Here is a 20,790-nt window from a genome sequence, read left to right as displayed (position 1 = left end):
GAGAAAGGGAGAAAGAGGAAAATAGAGAGAGAGCGGGAGAGAGAAAGAGAGAGAGGAGACCTAAAGAGAGAGTGAAGAGACCTAAGAGGAGAGAAGGAGAGAGAGAGAGAGAGAAAGAGAGAGAGAGAGAGAGAGAGAGATGGAGGGAGGGAGGGAGATACAGTAGAGAGAGAGACAGAGAGATAGAGAGAGAGAGAGATGGAGGGAGGGAGATACAGTATGAGAGAGAGAGAGAGGGAGAGGGGAGAGACCTAAGAGAGAGAAGGAGAGAGAGAGAGAGCAGAGAAGAGAAAGAGAGAGAGACCTAAGAGAGAGAAGGGAGAGAGAGAGAGAGAGAGAGAGAGAGAAGGAGAGAGAGAGAGAGAGAGAGAGAGAGAGAGGAGAGAGAGAGAGACCTAAGAGAGAGAAGGAGAGAGAGAGAGAGACCTAAGAGAGAGAAGGAGAGAGAGAGAGAGAGAGAGAGAGAGACCTAAGAGAGAGAAGGAGAGAGAGAGAGAGAAGGAGAGAGAGAGAGACCTAAGAGAGAGAAGGAGAGAGAGAGAGAGAGAGAAGGAGAGAGAGCGCGGAGGTATCGGACAGAGGCAGGAATCATACAGAATATGACAGCGGTGCAAACTGCACTGCTAAATAATAAATGTCTGCTTCAATATTAAACATATAGGGCTGAAATACAACATATGAGAGCCAATATTGGTTTCCATCCTCTGATACACACACTTTCATACCAATCAATGTTTCTGCAGTGGTACTTGATTGACTGACCAACCAACATCAACAACACAAACAAGGCATGGAAATGTCCTGTGGTGATGGACATGTACATCAGCCAAACACAGTGTAGGGAGGGTATTCTGGAATGTTCTGTCACATGATCTATGAGACACTGAACATATAGAACAACTGTATGGAATTGTGTATCCATTCAGTCACCTAGGAAACAACATGGCTTCCAAACATGGACCCAGCATATCCTCTTTCTAATGGAACTCTGTCACTTACTCTTTCCGCTGGAAAGGCTGCGGTTGTAGCCGACTGGACTGAAGAACTCAAATATGAAGACGGTCACAGCCACCACGGTCAGGCACATGACGAACATCATCACCCACACCGCTGGACTGTAGGGCTCTGAGGGAGAGGAGAGGAGAGGAGAGGAGAGGAGAGGAGAGGAGAGGAGAGGAGAGGAGAGGAGAGGAGAGGAGAGGAGAGGAGAGGAGAGGAGAGGAGAGGAGAGGAGAGGAGAGGAGAGGAGAGGAGAGGAGAGGAGAGGAGAGGAGAGGAGAGGAAGATCAACAAAGACATTCAGTATAAACACAACTTAGAACACTTTAACCTTTTTGGGATAGGGGGCAGCATTTTCAATTTTGGATGAATAGCGTGCCCAGAGTGAACTGCCTCCTACTCTGTCCCAGATGCTAATATATGCATATTATTATTAGTATTGGTGTTACGGCTTTCTTCCGTTGAAAGAGAGTCGGACCAAAATGCAGCGTGGTAAGTTAGATACATATTTAATGATGAAGAAAAAACGAACAAAACAAAACAACAAACGTAACGTGAAAACCTAAACAGTCTATCTTGTGCTAACACACACAGAGACATGAACATACGGACAATCACCCACAAACACACAGTGAAACCCGGGCTACCTAAATATGGTTCCCAATCAGAGACAACAATAATCACCTGACTCTGATTGAGAACCGCCTCAGGCAGCCAATGACTTTCCTAGACAACCCTACTCAGCCACAATCCCAATACCTACTAAAAACCCCAATACAAAAACACACCACAAAATAAACCCATGTCACACCCTGGCCTGACCAAATAAAGAAAGAAAACACAAAATACTAAGACCAAGGCGTGACAATTGGATAGAAAACACTCTGAAGTCTCTAAAACTGTTTGAATGATGTCTGTGAGTATAACAGAACTCATATGGCAGGTGAAAACCTAGAGGTAGAAATCTGAGGTTTGTAGTTTTTCAAAGCTTGGCCTACCGAATACACAGTGTCTATGGAGTCAAGTTGCACTTCCTACGGCTTGCACTAGATGTCAACTGTCTTTAGAAACTGGTTTGAGGATTCTACTATAAAGGAGGGGAGACCATGAGACCTGTTTGAGTCAATGGTCTGAGTGTCTCAGGCTCGTGACGCACACTCCCGACAGAGTTAGCTCTCGTTCCAGTGCTTTTCTTCAGACATAGGAATTCTCCGGTTGGAACATTATTGATGTTTTATGTTAAAAACATCCTAAAGATTGATTCCATACATCGTTTGACTTGCTTCTACGACCTGTAATGGAACTTTTCGAGTTTTTGTCTGGACGAAGTGCTCACGCCTCATGAAGTTGGATTACTGGGCTGAACACGCTAACAACAAGTGGCTAATTGGACATAACTTATGGACTTTATGGAACTTTATGGAACAAATCAGTCATTTATTGTCGAACTGGGATTCCTGGAAGTGCCTTCTGATGAAGATCACCAAAGGTAAGTGAATATTTATAGTGTTATTTCGAACTTCTGTTGACTTGAAAATGGCGGATATCTCTCTGGCTGAAATGGGCTCTGAGCACCAATCTCAGATTATGCTTTTTCCGTAAAGTTTTATTTAAATCTGACACAGCGGTTGCATTAATAAGGAGAAGTCTATCTTTAATTCTGTGAATAACACTTGTATCATTTATCAATGTTTATTATGAGTATTTCTGCAAAATCACCGGATGTTTTGGAATCAAAACATTACTGCACGTAACGTGCCAATGTAAACTGAGATTTTTCAAAACATACATGTATTGTGTAACATGATGTCCTATGAGTGTCATCTGATGAAGATCATCAAAGGTTAGTGATTAATTTTATCTATATTTCTGCTTTTTGTCAAGGGGTACCGCTAGCGGAACGCATGCGCTATAAAGGTTAATAACTCTACCTACATGTACATATTACCTCAACTAACCTATACATCCTTAGAACACTTTAATAACTCTACCTACATGTACATTACCTCAACTAACCTGTACCCCCTTAGAACACTTTAATAACTCTACCTACATGTACATATTACCTCAACTAACCTATACATCCTTAGAACACTTTAATAACTCTACCTACATGTACATATTACCTCAACTAACCTGTACATCCTTAGAACACTTTAATAACTCTACCTACATGTACATATTACCTCAACTAACCTATACATCCTTAGAACACTTTAATAACTCTACCTACATGTACATATTACCTCAACAAACCTGTACCCCCACACACCGACTCTATACCTGTACCCCCACACATTGACTCTGTACCTGTACCCCCACACACTGACTCTATACCTGTACCCCCACACACTGACTCTGTACCTGTACCCCCACACACTGACTCTGTACCTGTACCCCCCCACACTGACTCTGTACCTGTACCCCCACACACTGACTCTGTACCTGTACCCCTACACACTGACTCTGTACCTGTACCCCCACAAACTGACTCTATACCTGTACCCCCACACACTGACTCTGTACCTGTACCCCCACACACTGACTCTGTACCTGTACCCCCACACACTGACTCTGTACCTGTACCCCCACACGCTGACTCTGTACCTGTACCCCCACACACTGACACTGTACCTGTACCCCCACACGCTGACTCTATACCTGTACCCCCACACACTGACTCTGTACCTGTACCCCCACACACTGACTCTGTACCTGTACCCCCACACACTGACTCTATACCTATACCCCCACACACTGACTCTATACCTGTACCCCCACACGTTGACTCTATACCTGTACCTCCACACGCTGACTCTATACCTGTACCCCCACACACTGACTCTGTACTTGTACCCCCACACACTGACTCTCAACCTCATCAGTCATCAGTTCCTTCACTCACCCAGGAAGGCAGAGGGTGAGACGGTTCCGTTGCTACGGGAGACCATGACGCTGATGCCCGTCTCCACGAAGGGGACGGAAAAGTCCACGACCTCTGACCTCTCCTCGTTGATGGTGAGGGATCCAATGGCCATATCTGCTCGCTGTCCCACCACCTGATGGACGGGAGGAAAAACTACAGTCAGAGAGATAGAGGGGTACACTGGCCTTATAACACATTATTATAGGATAAACTACATTCAGAGAGATAGAGGGGTACACTGGTCTTATAACACATTATTATAGGATAAACTACAGTCAGAGAGATAGAGGGGTACACTGGCCTTATAACACATTATTATAGGATAAACTACATTCAGAGAGATAGAGGGGTACACTGGTCTTATAACACATTATTATAGGATAAACTACAGTCAGAGAGATAGAGGGGTACACTGGCCTTATAACACATTATTATAGGATAAACTACATTCAGAGAGATAGAGGGGTACACTGGTCTTATAACACATTATTATAGGATAAACTACAGTCAGAGAGATAGAGGGGTACACTGGCCTTATAACACATTATTATAGGATAAACTACATTCAGAGAGATAGAGGGGTAAACTGGCCTTATAACACATTATTATAGGATAAACTACATTCAGAGAGATAGAGGGGTGCACTGGCCGTATAACACATTATTATAGGATAAACTACAGTCAGAGAGATAGAGGGGTACACTGGCCTTTAACACATTATTATAGGATAAACTACAGTCAGAGAGATAGAGGGGTACACTGGTCTTATAACACATTATTATAGGATAAACTACAGTCAGAGAGATAGAGGGGTACACTGGTCTTATAACACATTATTGTAGGATAAACTACATTCAGAGAGATAGAGGGGTACACTGGCCTTATAACACATTATTATAGGATAAACTACAGTCAGAGAGATAGAGGGGTACACTGCCGCATAACACATTATTATAGGATAAACTACATTCAGAGAGATAGAGGGGTACACTGGCCTTATAACACATTATTATAGGATAAACTACATTCAGAGAGATAGAGGGGTACACTGGTCTTATAACACATTATTATAGGATAAACTACAGTCAGAGAGATAGAGGGGTACACTGGCCTCAAAACACACTATTATAACACAGGTATAAAAACAACGCCTATCCCCTTTCACCTCGTCCATACACCTATAACAGGGTTCCCCAACTCGCGGCCCGCAGCCCGAATTTGGCCCGCGTGTGGTTTTATTTGGTCCCCCAAGTCAACAAATTATTTGTAATTCTGTTACTGCCCCCCGACCATCCGCTCAAGAACAAATCAACCTGTCTGACCCTAGATATGGGTTAGCACCTTATGTAGTCTGCTGAATGGGCTACAACACAGTGTAAACACCAGCCACGTGTCTCCTGCTACGCATCTCTTCATCACACAAAGTGAGTTATCCCCCCCTCCCCCATCTAAATCAAAAACTGCTGTGTTGGCTTATTGAATAAGTGACATGTTAATCTACGTTAGACACAGCACCTTCTCATTTCAGAGTTTATCAGCAGAAAAGGGGGAGCGACCAGCAATGCAACACACACTCCCCTCTTCAAGTCTCTGGATTAGCTACCTGATCAAAGAACGGCAGGCTTTGAAACATCTGATCAAAAGAGAAACTAGCCTGAGAAAATAAAACACACTTCACCATTTGCATGTGAATATATGTGGATAGACACCATTGGCCCTGGTTAAAGTCATCAAGATGGCAGATAAATAATAAGTAGAGTAGGGAGTGAGATTGTTTCTGCTGCCATGACAACCAGGATGTACCAGCGTTCCCCGTGGAACCTGAGGAGGTGCAGCGGGACACTTCCACCAAAAATCACCCCCCTGCCCCACTCGCTCACAGTGTGTGTGTGTGTATGTGTGTGTGTGTGTGTGTGTGTGTGTGTGTGTGTGTGTGTGTGTGTGTGTGTGTGTGTGTGTGTGTGTGTGTGCCGGTATGGTATGCGTGTGTGTGTGTGTTGTGTGTGTGTGTGTGTGTGTGTGTGTGTGTGTGTGTGTGTGTGTGTGTGTGTGTGTGTGTGTGTGTGTGTGTGTGTGTGTGTGTGTGTGTGTGTGTGTGCCGGTATGGTATGCGTGTGTGTGTGTGTGTGTGTGTGTGTGTGTGTGTGTGTGTGTGTGTGTGTGTCTACTAAACAATGTATGTCTGTGACTGCTGTGGTTAAGAGCCCATAACTCTGTCTGCGACTGATGTGACACCCAGCGTTTAACTGGTTGCCCCGGAGGCAGCAGCATAGGCCAGGGAACGCTTGAACATACACAGCCAACAAACACACACACACACACACACAGCAACACACACACACACACATGCACACACACTAAGTTAAGCTACAGCAACCGACACACACACTGAGGAACAACACAAACACATGCGCAGTGCTACACACACGTACATTCTCATGCTGAGCTATAGTCGTACAACAGTGAAACACACAGAAACAAGCCTGACCTTCCAACCAGGAAGAAAAACCACCTTACGAGGTCCTTAACTTCCATAAATCATGACCTCTGAACCAGAGGGCCTCAGTCATGTGACCTCACTGTAATCCATCAATCATCAGCCATCCAATCAATCAAATGTTATTTGTAATGGCAGCATGCAGTGTGCCAGGTCTCAGTGCTCCTCTCCTCTCTGGCGACAGCTGTCTCAGTGCTCCTCTCCTCTCTGGCGACAGCTGTCTCAGTGCTCCTCTCCTCTCTGGCGACAGCTGTCTCAGTGCTCCTCTCCTCTCTGGCAACAGCTGTCTCAGTGCTCCTCTCCTCTCTGGCGACAGCTGTCTCAGTGCTCCTCTCCTCTCTGGCGACAGCTGTCTCAGTGCTCCTCTCCTCTCTGGCGACAGCTGTCTCAGTGCTCCTCTCCTCTCTGGCGACAGCTGTCTCAGTGCTCCTCTCCTCTCTGGTGACAGCTGTCTCAGTGATCCTCTCCTCTCTGGCGACAGCTGTCTCAGTGCTCCTCTCCTCTCTGGCGACAGCTGTCTCAGTGCTCCTCTCCTCTCTGGCGACAGCTGTCTCAGTGCCCCTCTCCTCTCTGGCGACAGCTGTCTCAGTGCTCCTCTCCTCTCTGGCGACAGCTGTCTCAGTGCTCCTCTCCTCTCTGGCGACAGCTGTCTCAGTGCTGCTCTCCTCTCTGGCGACAGCTGTCTCAGTGCTCCTCTCCCCTCTGGCGACAGCTGTCTCAGTGCTCCTCTCCTCTCTGGCGACAGCTGTCTCAGTGCTCCTCTCCTCTCTGGCGACAGCTGTCTCAGTGCTCCTCTCCTCTCTGGCGACAGCTGTCTCAGTGCTCCTCTCCTCTCTGGTGACAGCTGTCTCAGTGCTCCTCTCCTCTCTGGCGACAGCTGTCTCAGTGCTCCTCTCCTCTCTGGCGACAGCTGTCTCAGTGCTCCTCTCCTCTCTGGCGACAGCTGCTGTGGAAAGTAGCTTTGACCTTTTCCCAACAACTATTATGGTTAAGAAGAACTAATCAATGTCTAATCAATCATTCACGTTTTACTGACCTCTCCAATCATGCCGTTCCACACTCCATCAATCTTCTTCCCGTGCTTTCCATTGGTCACCAAGTAGAGGTCATAGGTGAAACCCACGATTTTGGCCAATCGTTTGAGGATGTCGATGCAGAAGCCCTTACAGCACTGTTTCTTTGGGGGATCCTGGACAGGAATACTGGAGGAAGGAAGGGGGAGACGAGGTGCAGGAGAGAGAGAGAGAGAGAGAGAGAGAGAGAGAGAGAGAGAGGGTGAGTGAGTGAGAGAGAGAGAGAGAGGAGAGAGAGAGAGAGAGAGAGAGAGAGAGAGAGAGAGAGAGAGAGAGAGGAGAGAGAGAGAGAGAGAGAGAGGGTGAGTGAGTGGGAGAGAGAGAGAGGAGAAAGAGAGAGAGAGAGAGAGAGAGAGAGAGAGAGAGAGAGAGGGTGAGTGAGTGAGTGAGTGAGTGAGTGAGTGAGTGAGAGAGAGAGAGAATATATAACATTTAAAAGATGTTGTTATATTTAAGACAAAGAATGTATCTCTTCCTCAGTCAGGGTCACACTCCATACAAGAAATCACAGTTATGGATTATGCCTTTAAGTGAGAGTCAAATTGTGCTGCCACATGATAATTGTTCTCATCCTTCCTAGAGGTGGTGAACCGTAACGCGTGGACCTCTACTGCAGCTCTATTGTGTTCGTGTCCAATTCAACCCCCATATATCTTCAACTGAATCACATATAACCCTATCTACCATCTGGGCTCACACCACTACACGATTGAGAAGGATGAGAGGTAATGTGGAGAGTGGAGGGTTAATATGGGATTTGTTTGTGTTCAATACACCATGAAAGTGATTATGTCATATGTTGACACCACGTGATCATTACACTGGAGACACATGATATTATGAAGGTTGATCTGTGAAAAACGACAGTTCCGTTTGGCTGATGTGTTTGGCTCCAGGGGGGTCTTGTTGCCACTGTACTGTATGTGTGTCACTAGGGGATGATCCGTATTTTACTGTGTCCTCCAAGACCCTGGACAGTCCCCTGATGAAGTGTCCCGGGGTAAGGAATGTATTTTATTGTGTATTGGACAGGAACATAATTGTCTAATTTGACCCGTCACCCCTGCCTTCTGACCTGGCGTTCAGGGGTCGTCGGCAGGGTACAGAGTCTCTGATGCAGGTGTTGGAGGCGGCGTCAGCCAGCTCCACGATGACAAACGGACGTTCCTCCAGAGTGACCACGCGCAGGTGCTGGGCGCCATCAGGCGGTTGGAGGAATGGACCGTAACGCGACCACGCTGGATAAACCAAATCCAACTTACCGTTCTCCCACATCCCTACCTGGGGAAAGAGAAGGGAGTGGGTTAGACAGGATACACACAAACACACTCCCATCAACCAAATCCTGTCACATCAGTCACAGCTTTCCTGTTTGCATGTTATTTTGGCATTAATACGTATCACATATCAGTTTGCAAACAATGTAAAAATATGTATATATATTATTGAGTTAATAAAGCCGCATACGAACATGGTCTCTTTTTTGTTTTCTTCAGTAAGTCAGCTTCAAAATGCAGGTGTTTCAGCCTAGCTTAGTGCTTTCTGTGGTGGTGGGGCTAGCCAGCAGAAAATACAGAGCGTTGTGCCGTGATTGGCTCAGTGTTCTGTCACTCATAGGAACACTAAGTCACCGCCATGTCTAGAGCTAGAAAATTCTAGCCCCCTGGGTGCTGCCATAGATTTACATTAGAAGTGCCCATCCAAGAAGGCTCAGGGTCATTGGCCACAGATAAAATGACGTCAAATCACATTATATCTAAAGTAGCTTTGATTGGACTGATCATGTCAACATCATACTTTCAAAATCTTAGGTAGCAGTTATCATCATGAATCACTTCGACAATCTACTGGAAAATCCTTTCTTCCAGTTCCCAGTTGTTTTGAAAGCATCCAGAGAATGACAGACTTTGATGACATATGTGGACGACAAGATTTGCCCACGTTGGGCAACCACCTTCCTGAACACAGCACAGCAAGGTGAATCCAAAAATGTATTGTATGCTGTTGCATAAATGATGTAATATGCCAGGGAGATATGTATACTGTAGCTAAGAAAGTAATACTAAGTGTATGTTGTGTAGTAAGTTGTTACTAGTCCATGTGCCTCACCCTAATAATTTGGTCTATTTTGACCTATTAATTTCACCTACTGTTTTGACTTGGTGGTGCATATCTAGCCTATAACCTGTTTTTGAGAAATATAATCATTGAATATTGTAAGAGCTATCCTACGGTTCTGACTTGGTGTACAGGGAGAACACTGTAAGTACGGCCCATGTTCTGAATTCTGTTGTTGTACATTTCAAAAGTGCTGAACAAATAGTTATATTGACTACGTCCGTCCTAGCTCGCTCATTAATGTTTGAATCAAAATTACGCATTGCCACTTATCTGCTTGTCGTCCGCTTATGCCATAGTTTGTACTGTACATATCAATTGTCAGTAGAAACCACCTTTGTTTAAGCAAGTCAGCCATATCAGCAATATTTATTTTAAAGGCAGTAAATGAGGCTGAATGAACTGTTTCGCTGCCAGACAAGGCTCCACTGATTGCCAGGTGTAGCAGTGGTAAGATGTTGGGTCTCTGCTGTTGGGTCTCTGCTGTTGGGACTCTGCTGTTGGGACTCTACTGTTGGGACTCTGCTGTTGGGACTCTGCTGTTGGGACTCTGCTGTTGAGACTCTGCTGTTGGGACTCTACTGTTGGGACTCTGCTGTTGGGACTCTGCTGTTGGGACTCTGCTGTTGGGACTCTACTGTTGGGACTCTACTGTTGGGACTCTACTGTTGGGACTCTGCTGTTGGGACTCTGCTGTTGGGACTCTACTGTTGGGACTCTGCTGTTGGACTCTACTGTTGGGACTCTGCTGTTGGGACTCTGCTGTTGGGACTCTACTGTTGGGTCTCTACTGTTGGGACTCTACTGTTGGGACTCTACTGTTGGGACTCTACTGTTGGGACTCTGCTGTTGGGACTCTACTGTTGGGTCTCTACTGTTGGGACTCTACTGTTGGGACTCTACTGTTGGGACTCTGCTGTTGGGACTCTACTGTTGGGTCTCTACTGTTGGGACTCTACTGTTGGGACTCTACTGTTGGGACTCTACTGTTGGGACTCTGCTGTTGGGACAGCTTTATGTCGGCCCTAACAGTTTGTGGGCACCGTTTGTCACCGTTATAGTGCAATTCATGTATTGTTTAGTGTTGTGTTGTGTAGTGCCTTTGCTGGCATACATCCCACATTACATCTTTCCCCCACCAAGATTTACGTGCTAAAATCGGCAGTGAGATCAGCCATCCAGTTTATTATATTGTACGGTACTATATGTGAACCAGTGAGTAAAGAAATAACAGGTCTAACAGGTCACATCCCCCTCAGATGAAACCTACAGTCAACGGACAGTCAACGGACAGTCAACAGACAGTCAACGGACAGTCAACGGACAGTCAACAGACAGTCAACGGACAGTCAACGGACAGTCGACAGACAGTCAACGGACAGTCAACAGACAGTCAACAGACAGTCAATGGACAGTCAACAGACAGTCAACAGACAGGAAGAGAATATTCAGACCCAGGATTCTCTCAAACGCAAACACACACACACACACACACACACACACACACACACACACACACACACACACACCAACCACCAACCAACCAGGGATATTGAGATAGCGATAATCCACACACTGCCATAAAGAGTTATTCCAATTTAAGCAACGGGAGACACATAAAGAAGACCTCACACTAGAACTGAACAACAGTGTTTCCCTTCAGACTGAGGTCTTTCAACAGATCTAAAGTCTTGCCACTATTGAGTGCAGTGATCTGGAAAAGGAGTACTGTAGCCTGGGATTGAATATAGTGTACCAAGCTGATGTTCTGACTGAATAACTTTAACTACATAAACCAGCCACTAGATCAGCTGCAGGACAGATATATAAAGATTAAGGTTGAGTTCAATAGGAGAAAACAATTAAAGAGACCCAACAAAAGAAAACATGATTTTAAAGGAAAAAAGGGCTCAACGATGTTCAGCAACGTTCATAACCCCTTGTGCAGTGTTTCTTTAGTACAAACAAGCTGTGTCAGCGCTTTGTTGTTTGTTGATCATGTAAACAATGTTCAGTACCACAGTGAATGCTGCTGTGCTAGTCTAGCAGTGTTGCTCCCACAGAGGACAGGAGAGCAGTGTTAGTGCTGGGTAATGTTTAGCAGTGTTGCTCCCACAGAGGACAGGAGAGCAGTGTTAGTGCTGGGTAATGTTTAGCAGTGTTGCTCCTACAGAGGACAGGAGAGCAGTGTTAGTGCTGGGTAATGTTTAGCAGTGTTGCTCCTACAGAGGACAGGAGAGCAGTGTTAGTGCTGGGTAATGTTTAGCAGTGTTGCTCCCACAGAGGACAGGAGAGCAGTGTTAGTGCTGGGTAATGTTTAGCAGTGTTGCTCCTACAGAGGACAGGAGAGCAGTGTTAGTGCTGGGTAATGTTTAGAAGTGTTGCTCCTACAGAGGACAGGAGAGCAGTGTTAGTGCTGGGTAATGTTTAGCAGTGTTCTGCAGTGTTTCTGTGTTCTAAGCCAGAGCTGGGTGCTCCCCTCCCGGGTGCTAGGTAATGGTGCAGTTATTGTAAAGAGAACATTAAATATTCAGTGAGAGCCAACAGCGTGGATGTGCAGAATAGGCATATAGAGGTGTCTTATCTGCGTTGTGTGTGTATGTGTTTTTAGGAATATACGGGTGTGTATGTGTGTGTGTGAGTGGTGTGTGTGTATATGTGTATGTGTGGTGTGTGTATGTGTATGTGTATGTGTTTTTGTGGTGTTGTGTATGCGTGTGTGTGTGTGTGTGTGTGTGTGTGTGTGTGTGTGTGTGTGTGTGTGTGTGTGTGTGTGTGTGTGTGTGTGTGTGTGTGTGTGTGTGTGTGTGTGTGTGTGGTGTGTGTGCGTACTATAAGTGTGTATGTATACAGTATGTAGGAATATAGGAATATGTGTGTGTGTATGTGGGTCTGTCTGTGTGTGTGTGTGTGTGTGTGTGTGTGTGTCTTCTCCTGGGTTTGCTCTAAGACTGAGGGGCAGTGCAGAGCTCCTAATTGAAAGGGTTTCAAAGGAAATGGCAGAAGTCAGCATGTTACAACACGCTGAAACTGGACTCTGGTGGACTGTTACAATCAGCAGGAGGCTGAGATCCACCACTGTGTGTGTGTGTGTGTGTGTGTGTGTGTGTGTGTGTGTGTGTGTGTGTGTGTGTGTGTGTGTGTGTGTGTGTGTGTGTGTGTGTGTGTGTGTGTGTGTGTGTGTGTGTGTGTGTGTGTGTGTGTGTGTGTGTGTGTGTGTGTGGCGGAATGTAGATGTGTGGGATGGAAGACGGTGTGTTTAACAAAGAGCATTCTGAGCGTCTCCCTCTACACTGATAGTGACAGCGGTAAAACCCTGCAGTATTAAACAGAAAGAAGCACATCTCCAACAGGTGACAGGGGCTGGTATTATGGGTTTCTGAACAAAACACAGCTTCATAAAATATGCATGACATGTCAGAAGCGATGTAGTGGGCTACGCATACACACACACACACACACACACACACCCCACGGCACAGCGCAGCTACGCTAGCTCCAGGAGCCAGACGCTAATGAGGCAAAGCAGTAAGTGTCATGTCAGGCTAGTTGTCTTTTATGTTCTCTCACGTCCTGCTCAGGTGTTTTCCTTCTAACATCACACACAGGCCACGGCTCAACACGCTGTAGTCTGCCCTTTAAACGAGCCTAACCTACCAACCAACCAACCAGGGAGGAGAACAGAGAGGCTGTAGGACAGATGTAGGTTTGCATCAATACATGTAGACTACATTGTTACTTAGCTCCTGTCTGCTGAGCAGCTGGAAGCTTGATGTACCTATGGAAACCTGTCATGGTTAACACCTCTAATATAGGTTGAGGCTAGATGTACCTATGGAGACCTGTCATGGTTAACACCTCTAATACAGGTTGAGGTTAGATGTACCTATGGAGTCCTGTCATGGTTAACACCTCTAATATAGGTTGAGGCTAGATGTACCTATGGAGTCCTGTCATGGTGAACACCTCTAATATAGGTTGAGGCTAGATGTACCTATGGAGTCCTGTCATGGTTAACACCTCTAATATAGGTTGAGGCTAGATGTACCTATGGAGTCCTGTCATGGCTAACACCTCTAATATAGGTTGAGGCTAGATGTACCTATGGAGTCCTGTCATGGCTAACACCTCTAATATAGGTTGAGGCTAGATGTACCTATGGAGTCCTGTCAAGGCTAACACCTCTAATATAGGTTGAGGCTAGATGTACCTATGGAGTCCTGTCATGGTTAACACCTCTAATATAGGTTGAGGCTAGATGTACCTATGGAGACCTGTCATGGTTAACACCTCTAATATAGGTTGAGGTTAGATGTACCTATGGAGTCCTGCCATGGTTAACACCTCTAATATAGGTTGAGGCTAGATGTACCTATGGAGTCCTGCCATGGCTAACACCTCTAATACAGGTTGAGGTTAGATGTACCTATGGAGTCCTGTCATGGTTAACACCTCTAATATAGGTTGAGGCTAGATGTACCTATGGAGTCCTGCCATGGCTAACACCTCTAATACAGGTTGAGGTTAGATGTACATATGGAGTCCTGTCATGGTTAACACCTCTAATATAGGTTGAGGTTAGATGTACCTATGGAGTCCTGTCATGGTTAACACCTCTAATACAGGTTGAGGTTAGATGTACCTATGGAGTCCTGTCATGGTTAACACCTCTAATACAGGTTGAGGTTAGATGTACCTATGGAGTCCTGTCATGGTTAACACCTCTAATACAGGTTGAGGTTAGATGTACCTATGGAGTCCTGTCATGGTTAACACCTCTAATATAGGTTGAGGTTAGATGTACCTATGGAGTCCTGTCATGGTTAACACCTCTAATATAGGTTGAGGTGTGTAACACACTCACACTAATTACCTACTGAACATACTTGTTTATTAGCAGGCACTGAGGCAAGCAGCACCAGACAGACAGACATACATACATACATACAGACAGACATACATACAGACAGACACAGTCTCCAGGAGCTGGGATCTGCTGCCATTTAAATGAGAATAAGCAACGACCCAATGACCCAACAACCAGACTAGAGCAGCTCCTACTGTAAAGCCTGCGTTTGAAGTTTTTACCAACCAAAGACCATCATCCAAGCACACTGCAGCATGCCAGGACACAAACAGATATAAAGGGAGACTGACTGACAACTAGTGTATGGAGATTGTACAGTGCTTATGGAGAAATCGGATGTCATTGTTTGAGAATAAATGGAGAAGTTCAGCTGTCGAGAGGAGAAGCTCAGACAAAGGAAGCAGTGAAAACTGAAACTAAAAGAAAATAACAACCATGGATAACGTGTGTGTGTTTGTGTGCGTGTGCATGTGTGTGTGTGCGTATGCGCGTGCGTGTTGGCTATATTGAACGTCAGCGAGGAGATGCTAAAACTCAAAGAGACAAGAGAAAGTCAACACACGCAGCAGGGAGAAAGAAAGAGGCCAAACGATCAGCGGTCAGTCCTGTCCCCACCTCAGGCACAGATAACCACAGTGAACTTTACATGAACACAAACCTCTGTGACCTCTGCCCTTGCTTGCTGTTAAGTTTATGTTGTGCTTGTTGACAAGGTTTGGCCAGATCAAGACACTCTAAGTGATTTCTGTTGTATTAATCACCTGGACATCAAAACAACAGGAAATTGAAAAGATAATATCTGCAAATCTGCAACCAAATGGCCCTAAATGGAGCCATGCCTGTCACAGCACAACAACAAGAAGTGATGCCTGTCACAGTCACAACAACAGGAAGTGATGCCTGTCACTGCACAACAACAGGAAGTGATGCCTGTCACTGCACAACAACAGGAAGTGATGCCTGTCACAGTCACAACAACAGGAAGTGATGTAAGGTCCTTACATCCTCCCAGCCTTTGCCAGGTGTATAGGAGATGACTTCTAGGACGGGGTTGGCCAGGTAACCGTCACTGTCGAAAGAGTAGTCTCTGCCACCCAACGTGATGTTGCTGAAATACCTGACATTGGGAGACAGGGGGCGGGGTGAGGGGGGAGGGAGAGAGAGAGTCAGACGGTGCAGTGAGTGAGACTTCTGGGCCACAGAAGAACTGACACCTCAGATTTCGCATCTTTAACAAAATATGAAAGTTAAAAATGTTTATGTTTTTTCTCTGTAATTCTACTAGCCACCTAGACATTTTATGAAGTTGGCTTTAGCCCAGATTGGTTCCCAATCTCATAACTAGCTCCCAATAAGCCATTTCAGGCTGTTCATCAAGTTAAGCTAGCTTACCTAACTATCTTGACTGGTACGCCTGCTGGCAAGGTTGATAGACTTTAGAAAAGCAAGCAATTACTAAATGTACTGAATAACCCTCACATTCCTTTCAATTTAAGCAAAGATGCATAGAAGCATACTTAGTTTCTTAAAGAAAACACCATTCAGGAGGATACAGACAGTTCAAGAGGTATGCTTAGATACTGTATGCATAAATATATACAGTTGAAGTCGGAAGTTTACATACTCCTTAGCCAAATACATTTAAAATCAGTTTTTCACAACTCCTGACATTTAATCTGAGTAAAACAAATTCCCTGTCTTAGGTCAGTTAGGATCAACACTATATTTTAAGAATGTGAAATGTCAGAATAATAGTAGAGAGAATGATTTATTTCAGCTTTTATTTCTTTCATCACATTCCCAGTCTGTCAGAAGTTTACATACACTCAATTAGTATTTGGCAGCATTGCCTTTAAATTGTTTAACTTGGGTCAAACATTTCGGGTAGCCTTCCACAAGCTTCCCACAATCCGTTGGGTGAATTTTGGACAATTCCTCCTGACAGAGCTGGTGTAACATGACAGGCATTTGGAAATTGCTCCCAAGGATGAACCAGACTATTTTCTGAGGTCTTGGCAGATTTATTTGGATTTTCCCATGATGTCAAGCAAAGAGGCACTGAATTTGAAGGTAGGCCTTGAAATACATCCACAGGTACACCTCCAATTGACTCAAATGATGTCAATTAGCCTATCAGAGCTTCTAAAGCCATGGAATTTGGAATTTGGAATTTTCAAAGCTGTTTAAAGGCACAGTCAACTTAGTGTATGTAAACTTCTGACCCACTGGAATTGTGATACAGTGAATTATAAGTGAAATAATCTGTCTGTAAACAATTGTTGGAAACATTACTTGTGTCATGCACAAAGTAGATGTCCTAACCGACTTGCAAAACTATTGTTTGTTAACCAGAAATTTGTGGAGTGGTTGAAAAATGAGTTTAAATGACTCCAACCTAAGTGGATGTACACTTCTGACTTCAACTGTATATATATATTACATGTAATTAAGCATAATGATTATGGCTTTGGATTGCAGGAAAAAGCTTTTTCAGGTATTTGAAAAATTCAAAATTCTCCAACTTCAGGACGAGGGACCTAGCCCCCCTCCGGACCACCCCCCAGCCATCTTTTAGTCATTTGTGCCCCCTCTAATTTTTGGGGTACATGACACCCCTGCCAAACCATGTAAAGGTCTGCAGATATTAAGCTAATGTTACTGCCAGACCACAATTTGTCAGACATTACCAAACATCAGAGTGGTCAGTGTAGATCTTTGAAGTGACACACCTGTATCCCCGGGGGCCTTGCGCAATTTCAACTTATTTTGTTAATAAGACAAGGCAGTTTTTATGACCGTTGCGTCATCATGTCATCCCAGTGTATTTAGCTCATATGACAATAGATCATCAGAGAGAATCCTAGTAGGATGCAGTTCCAGCCAGTGAACAGCAGGAAGCAGTACGTAAGGTGCTATCTGTCATCGGTTGCTTTTCCTGTTCTTTTATCTTCTCCTTTTGGCTGTATCTTCTATTTGCATACCTAATCCCCTTTTAAAAAAAGAGTGATTTACAGGAGCAATTAGGTTAAAGTGACATTTTCGAGGGCACAGATTTTTCACCTAGGTGGCTTGGGGATTTGATCCTGCAAGCTTTTGGTTATTGGCCCAATGCTCTTAACCACTAGGCTACATGCTGCACTATGCAGGGCTTGTCCTCTTCACCCTCACCCCAACCACCTCCCATGCTCCCCCTTTTCCCCTCTACATCCATCCCTCCTCCCCCCTCACCTCATCCTCCCCCGCACCCTGTGTGTTTGATTGGCTTCCGTCATGCAGTTGGTGACAAAGTTTGGCCCTCCAGAGGCCCCATAGTCACGGCGCAGTGCCACCGCCCCGTGGGTCAGTATGGACACGCCCCGGGCGATCCTCATGCGGGGCTTGTCCTTCCAGCCCTGCGGACGCACGGCGAACAGGGCCCTGGGGAGACCCTCCATGCCAAGGCCGGACAGGGCTGGCCCCACAGCGAACCACATGTGAGAGGGTCCAGCCTGACCCGCGGCCCAGGCTGCTTTAAACACCAGCTCGGCCTCCTCCTGGGAACAGTAGAGCAGACGTACCTGGTGGAGGGGAATACAGGGGAGGAGGAGAGGGGAGATACATGGGTACATAGTGAGATAAGGGGAGACAGGGAGAGAGAGAGGGAGAAGGCTGGAGAGAGAGAGGGAGAGGGGGCAGAACAGCAGACTACCTGGAGGAGTAGAATACAGGGGAGGAGGAGAGAGGAGATACATGGGTACATAGTGAGATAAGGGGAGACAGGGAGAGAGAGAGGGAGAAGGCTGGAGAGAGAGAGGGAGAGGGGCAGAACAGCAGACTACCTGGAGGAGTAGAATACAGGGGAGGAGGAGAGAGGAGATACATGGGTACATAGTGTGATAAGGGGAGACAGGGAGAGAGAGAGGGAGAAGGCTGGAGAGAGAGAGGGAGAGGGGCAGAACAGCAAACTACCTGGAGGAGTAGAATACAGGGGAGGAGGAGAGAGGAGATACATGGGTACATAGTGAGATAAGGGGAGACAGGGAGAGAGAGAGGGAGAAGGCTGGAGAGAGAGAGGGAGAGGGGCAGAACAGCAGACTACCTGGAGGAGTAGAATACAGGGGAGGAGGAGAGGGGAGATACATGGGTACATAGTGAGATAAGGGGAGACAGGGAGAGAGAGAGGGAGAGGGGCAGAACAGCAGACTACCTGGAGGAGTAGAATACAGGGGAGGAGGAGAGAGGAGATACATGGGTACATAGTGAGATAAGAGGAGACAGGGAGAGAGAGAGGGAGAAGGCTGGAGAGAGAGAGGGAGAGGGGCAGAACAGCAGACTACCTGGAGGAGTAGAATACAGGGGAGATGGAGAGAGGAGATACATGGGTACATAGTGAGATAAGGGGAGACAGGGAGAGAGAGAGACAGAAGGCTGGAGAGAGAGAGGGAGAGGGGCAGAACAGCAGACTACCTGGAGGAGTAGAATATAGGGGAGGAGGAGAGAGGAGATACATGGGTACATAGTGAGATAAGGGGAGACAGGGAGAGAGAGAGACAGAAGGCTGGAGAGAGAGAGGGAGAGGGGCAGAACAGCAGTCTACCTGGAGGAGTAGAATACAGGGGAGGAGGAGAGAGGAGATACATGGGAGATAAGGGGAGACAGGGAGAGAGAGAGAGAGAGACAGAGAGAGAGTTGGAGAGAGAGGGAGAGGGGCAGAACAGCAGACTACCTGGAGGAGTAGAATACAGGGGAGGAGGGGGAGCCAGACATATACAATAGTGATATACGTAAAGGTCAAGGGTCAAGGGAGACAGAAAGGGAGGAAGGGGAGGGAGAGATGGAGAGACAGAGGTTGCTAGAGGAGGGGAAGAGGAGAGGAGAGATATACAGGTTATGTAGTGAGATTAGGGCCATGGGATATGGAGGGAGGCAGAGAGAGAGAGAGAGAGAGAGAGAGAGAGAGAGAGAGAGAGAGAGAGAGAGAGAGAGAGAGAGAGAGAGAGAGAGGGAGAGAGAGAGAGAGGGAAGGAGCAACAAGACTCACCTATAGATGAAAGACAAAGCTATACAAACTAGTGAGGTGAGGGTTAAAGGATAGAAGCTGAAGGAGGACAGGAGGGAGAGATGGCTGGAGGAGTAAGGGGGAGGGGGAAGACAGGAGGAGTAACGAGGAGGGGGAGAAGGTGGGAGAAGGTAGAAGGAGTATGGAGGAGGGGGAAGACAGGAGGAGTAAGGAGGAGGGGGAGAAGACAGGAGGAGGAAGGAGGAGGGGGAGAAGACATGAGGAGTAAGGAGGAGGAGGAGAAGACAGGAGGGGTAAGGGGGAGGGGGAGAAGACAGGAGAAGACAGGGGGGTAAGGAGGATGGGGAAGACAGGAGGAGTAAGGAGGAGGGGGAGAAGACAGGAGGAGTAAGGAGGAAGGGGAGAAGACAGGAGGAGTAAGGAGGAGGGGGAGAAGACAGGAGAAGACAGGGGGGGTAAGGAGGATGGGGAAGACAGGAGGAGTAAGGAGGAGGGGGAGAAGACAGGAGGAGTAAGGAGGAGGGTGGGAAGACAGGAAGAGTAAGGAGGAGGGGGAAAAGACAGGAGGAGTAAGGGGGGAGGGGGGAGAAGAAAGGAGGAAGTTAAGGGAGGATGGGGAAGACAGTGGGGAGTAAATTGAGGAGGGGGAAGAAAGACAGGAGGGTAAGGAGGCATGGGGAGAAGACCAGGAGACAGACAGGCGGGGGTTAAAGGAGGATGGGGAATACAGGAGGAGTGAGGAGGAGGGGGAGAAGACAGGAGGAGTAAGGAGGAGGGAGAAGACAGGAGGAGTAAGGAGGAGGGTGGGAAGACAGGAAGAGTAAGGAGGAGGGGGAAAAGACAGGAGGAGTAAGGAGGAGGGGGAGAAGACAAGGGGAGTAAGGAGGAGGGGAGAAGACAGGAGGAGTAAGGGGGAGGGGGAAAAGACAGGAGGAGGAGTAAGAGGAGGGGGAGAAGACAAGGGGAGTAAGGAGGAGGGGGGAGAAGACAGGAGGAGTAAGGAGGAGGGGTGAGAAGACAGGAGGAGTAAGGAGGAGGGGGGAGAAGACAGGAGAAGACAGGAGGAGTAAGGAGGATGGGGAGAAGACAGGAGGAGTAAGGGGGAGGGGGAAAAAGAACAGGAGGAGTAAGGAGGAGGGGGAGAAGACCAAGGGGAGTAAGGAGGAGGGGGAGAAGACAAAGGGAGTAAGGAGGAAGGGGGAGAAGACAGGAGGAGTAAGGAGGAGGGGGGAGAAGACAGGAGGAGTAAGGAGGAGGGGGAGAAGACAGGAGAAGACAGTGGGGTAAGGAGGATGGGGAAGACAGGAGGAG

General features: G+C 46.7%; 1 protein-coding gene across 1 annotated transcript in view; it reads right to left on the bottom strand.

Annotated features, from left to right (window-relative positions):
* Positions 1-18,256, bottom strand: part of LOC116356840 (uncharacterized) — a 38,887-nt gene extending 20,631 nt beyond the window's left edge. The window contains exons 1-6 of the mRNA XM_031803413.1: positions 17,709-18,256; positions 15,483-15,597; positions 8,571-8,776; positions 7,459-7,624; positions 3,905-4,058; positions 1,034-1,125 (exon numbers count right to left, since the gene is read on the bottom strand). Coding sequence (XP_031659273.1) covers positions 1,034-1,125; positions 3,905-4,058; positions 7,459-7,624; positions 8,571-8,776; positions 15,483-15,597; positions 17,709-18,211 — 1,236 coding nt within the window. The 5' untranslated portion in view covers positions 18,212-18,256. The remainder of the gene's footprint in view (positions 1-1,033; positions 1,126-3,904; positions 4,059-7,458; positions 7,625-8,570; positions 8,777-15,482; positions 15,598-17,708) is intronic.
* Positions 18,257-20,790: the final 2,534 nt, after the last annotated feature.

Source organism: Oncorhynchus kisutch, linkage group LG2, assembly GCF_002021735.2.
Source record: "Oncorhynchus kisutch isolate 150728-3 linkage group LG2, Okis_V2, whole genome shotgun sequence".
NCBI classification, from domain to species: Eukaryota; Metazoa; Chordata; class Actinopteri; order Salmoniformes; family Salmonidae; genus Oncorhynchus; species Oncorhynchus kisutch.
The sequence above is the reverse complement of the archived record's forward strand: the minus strand, read 5'-3'. Positions and strand labels throughout refer to the sequence as shown.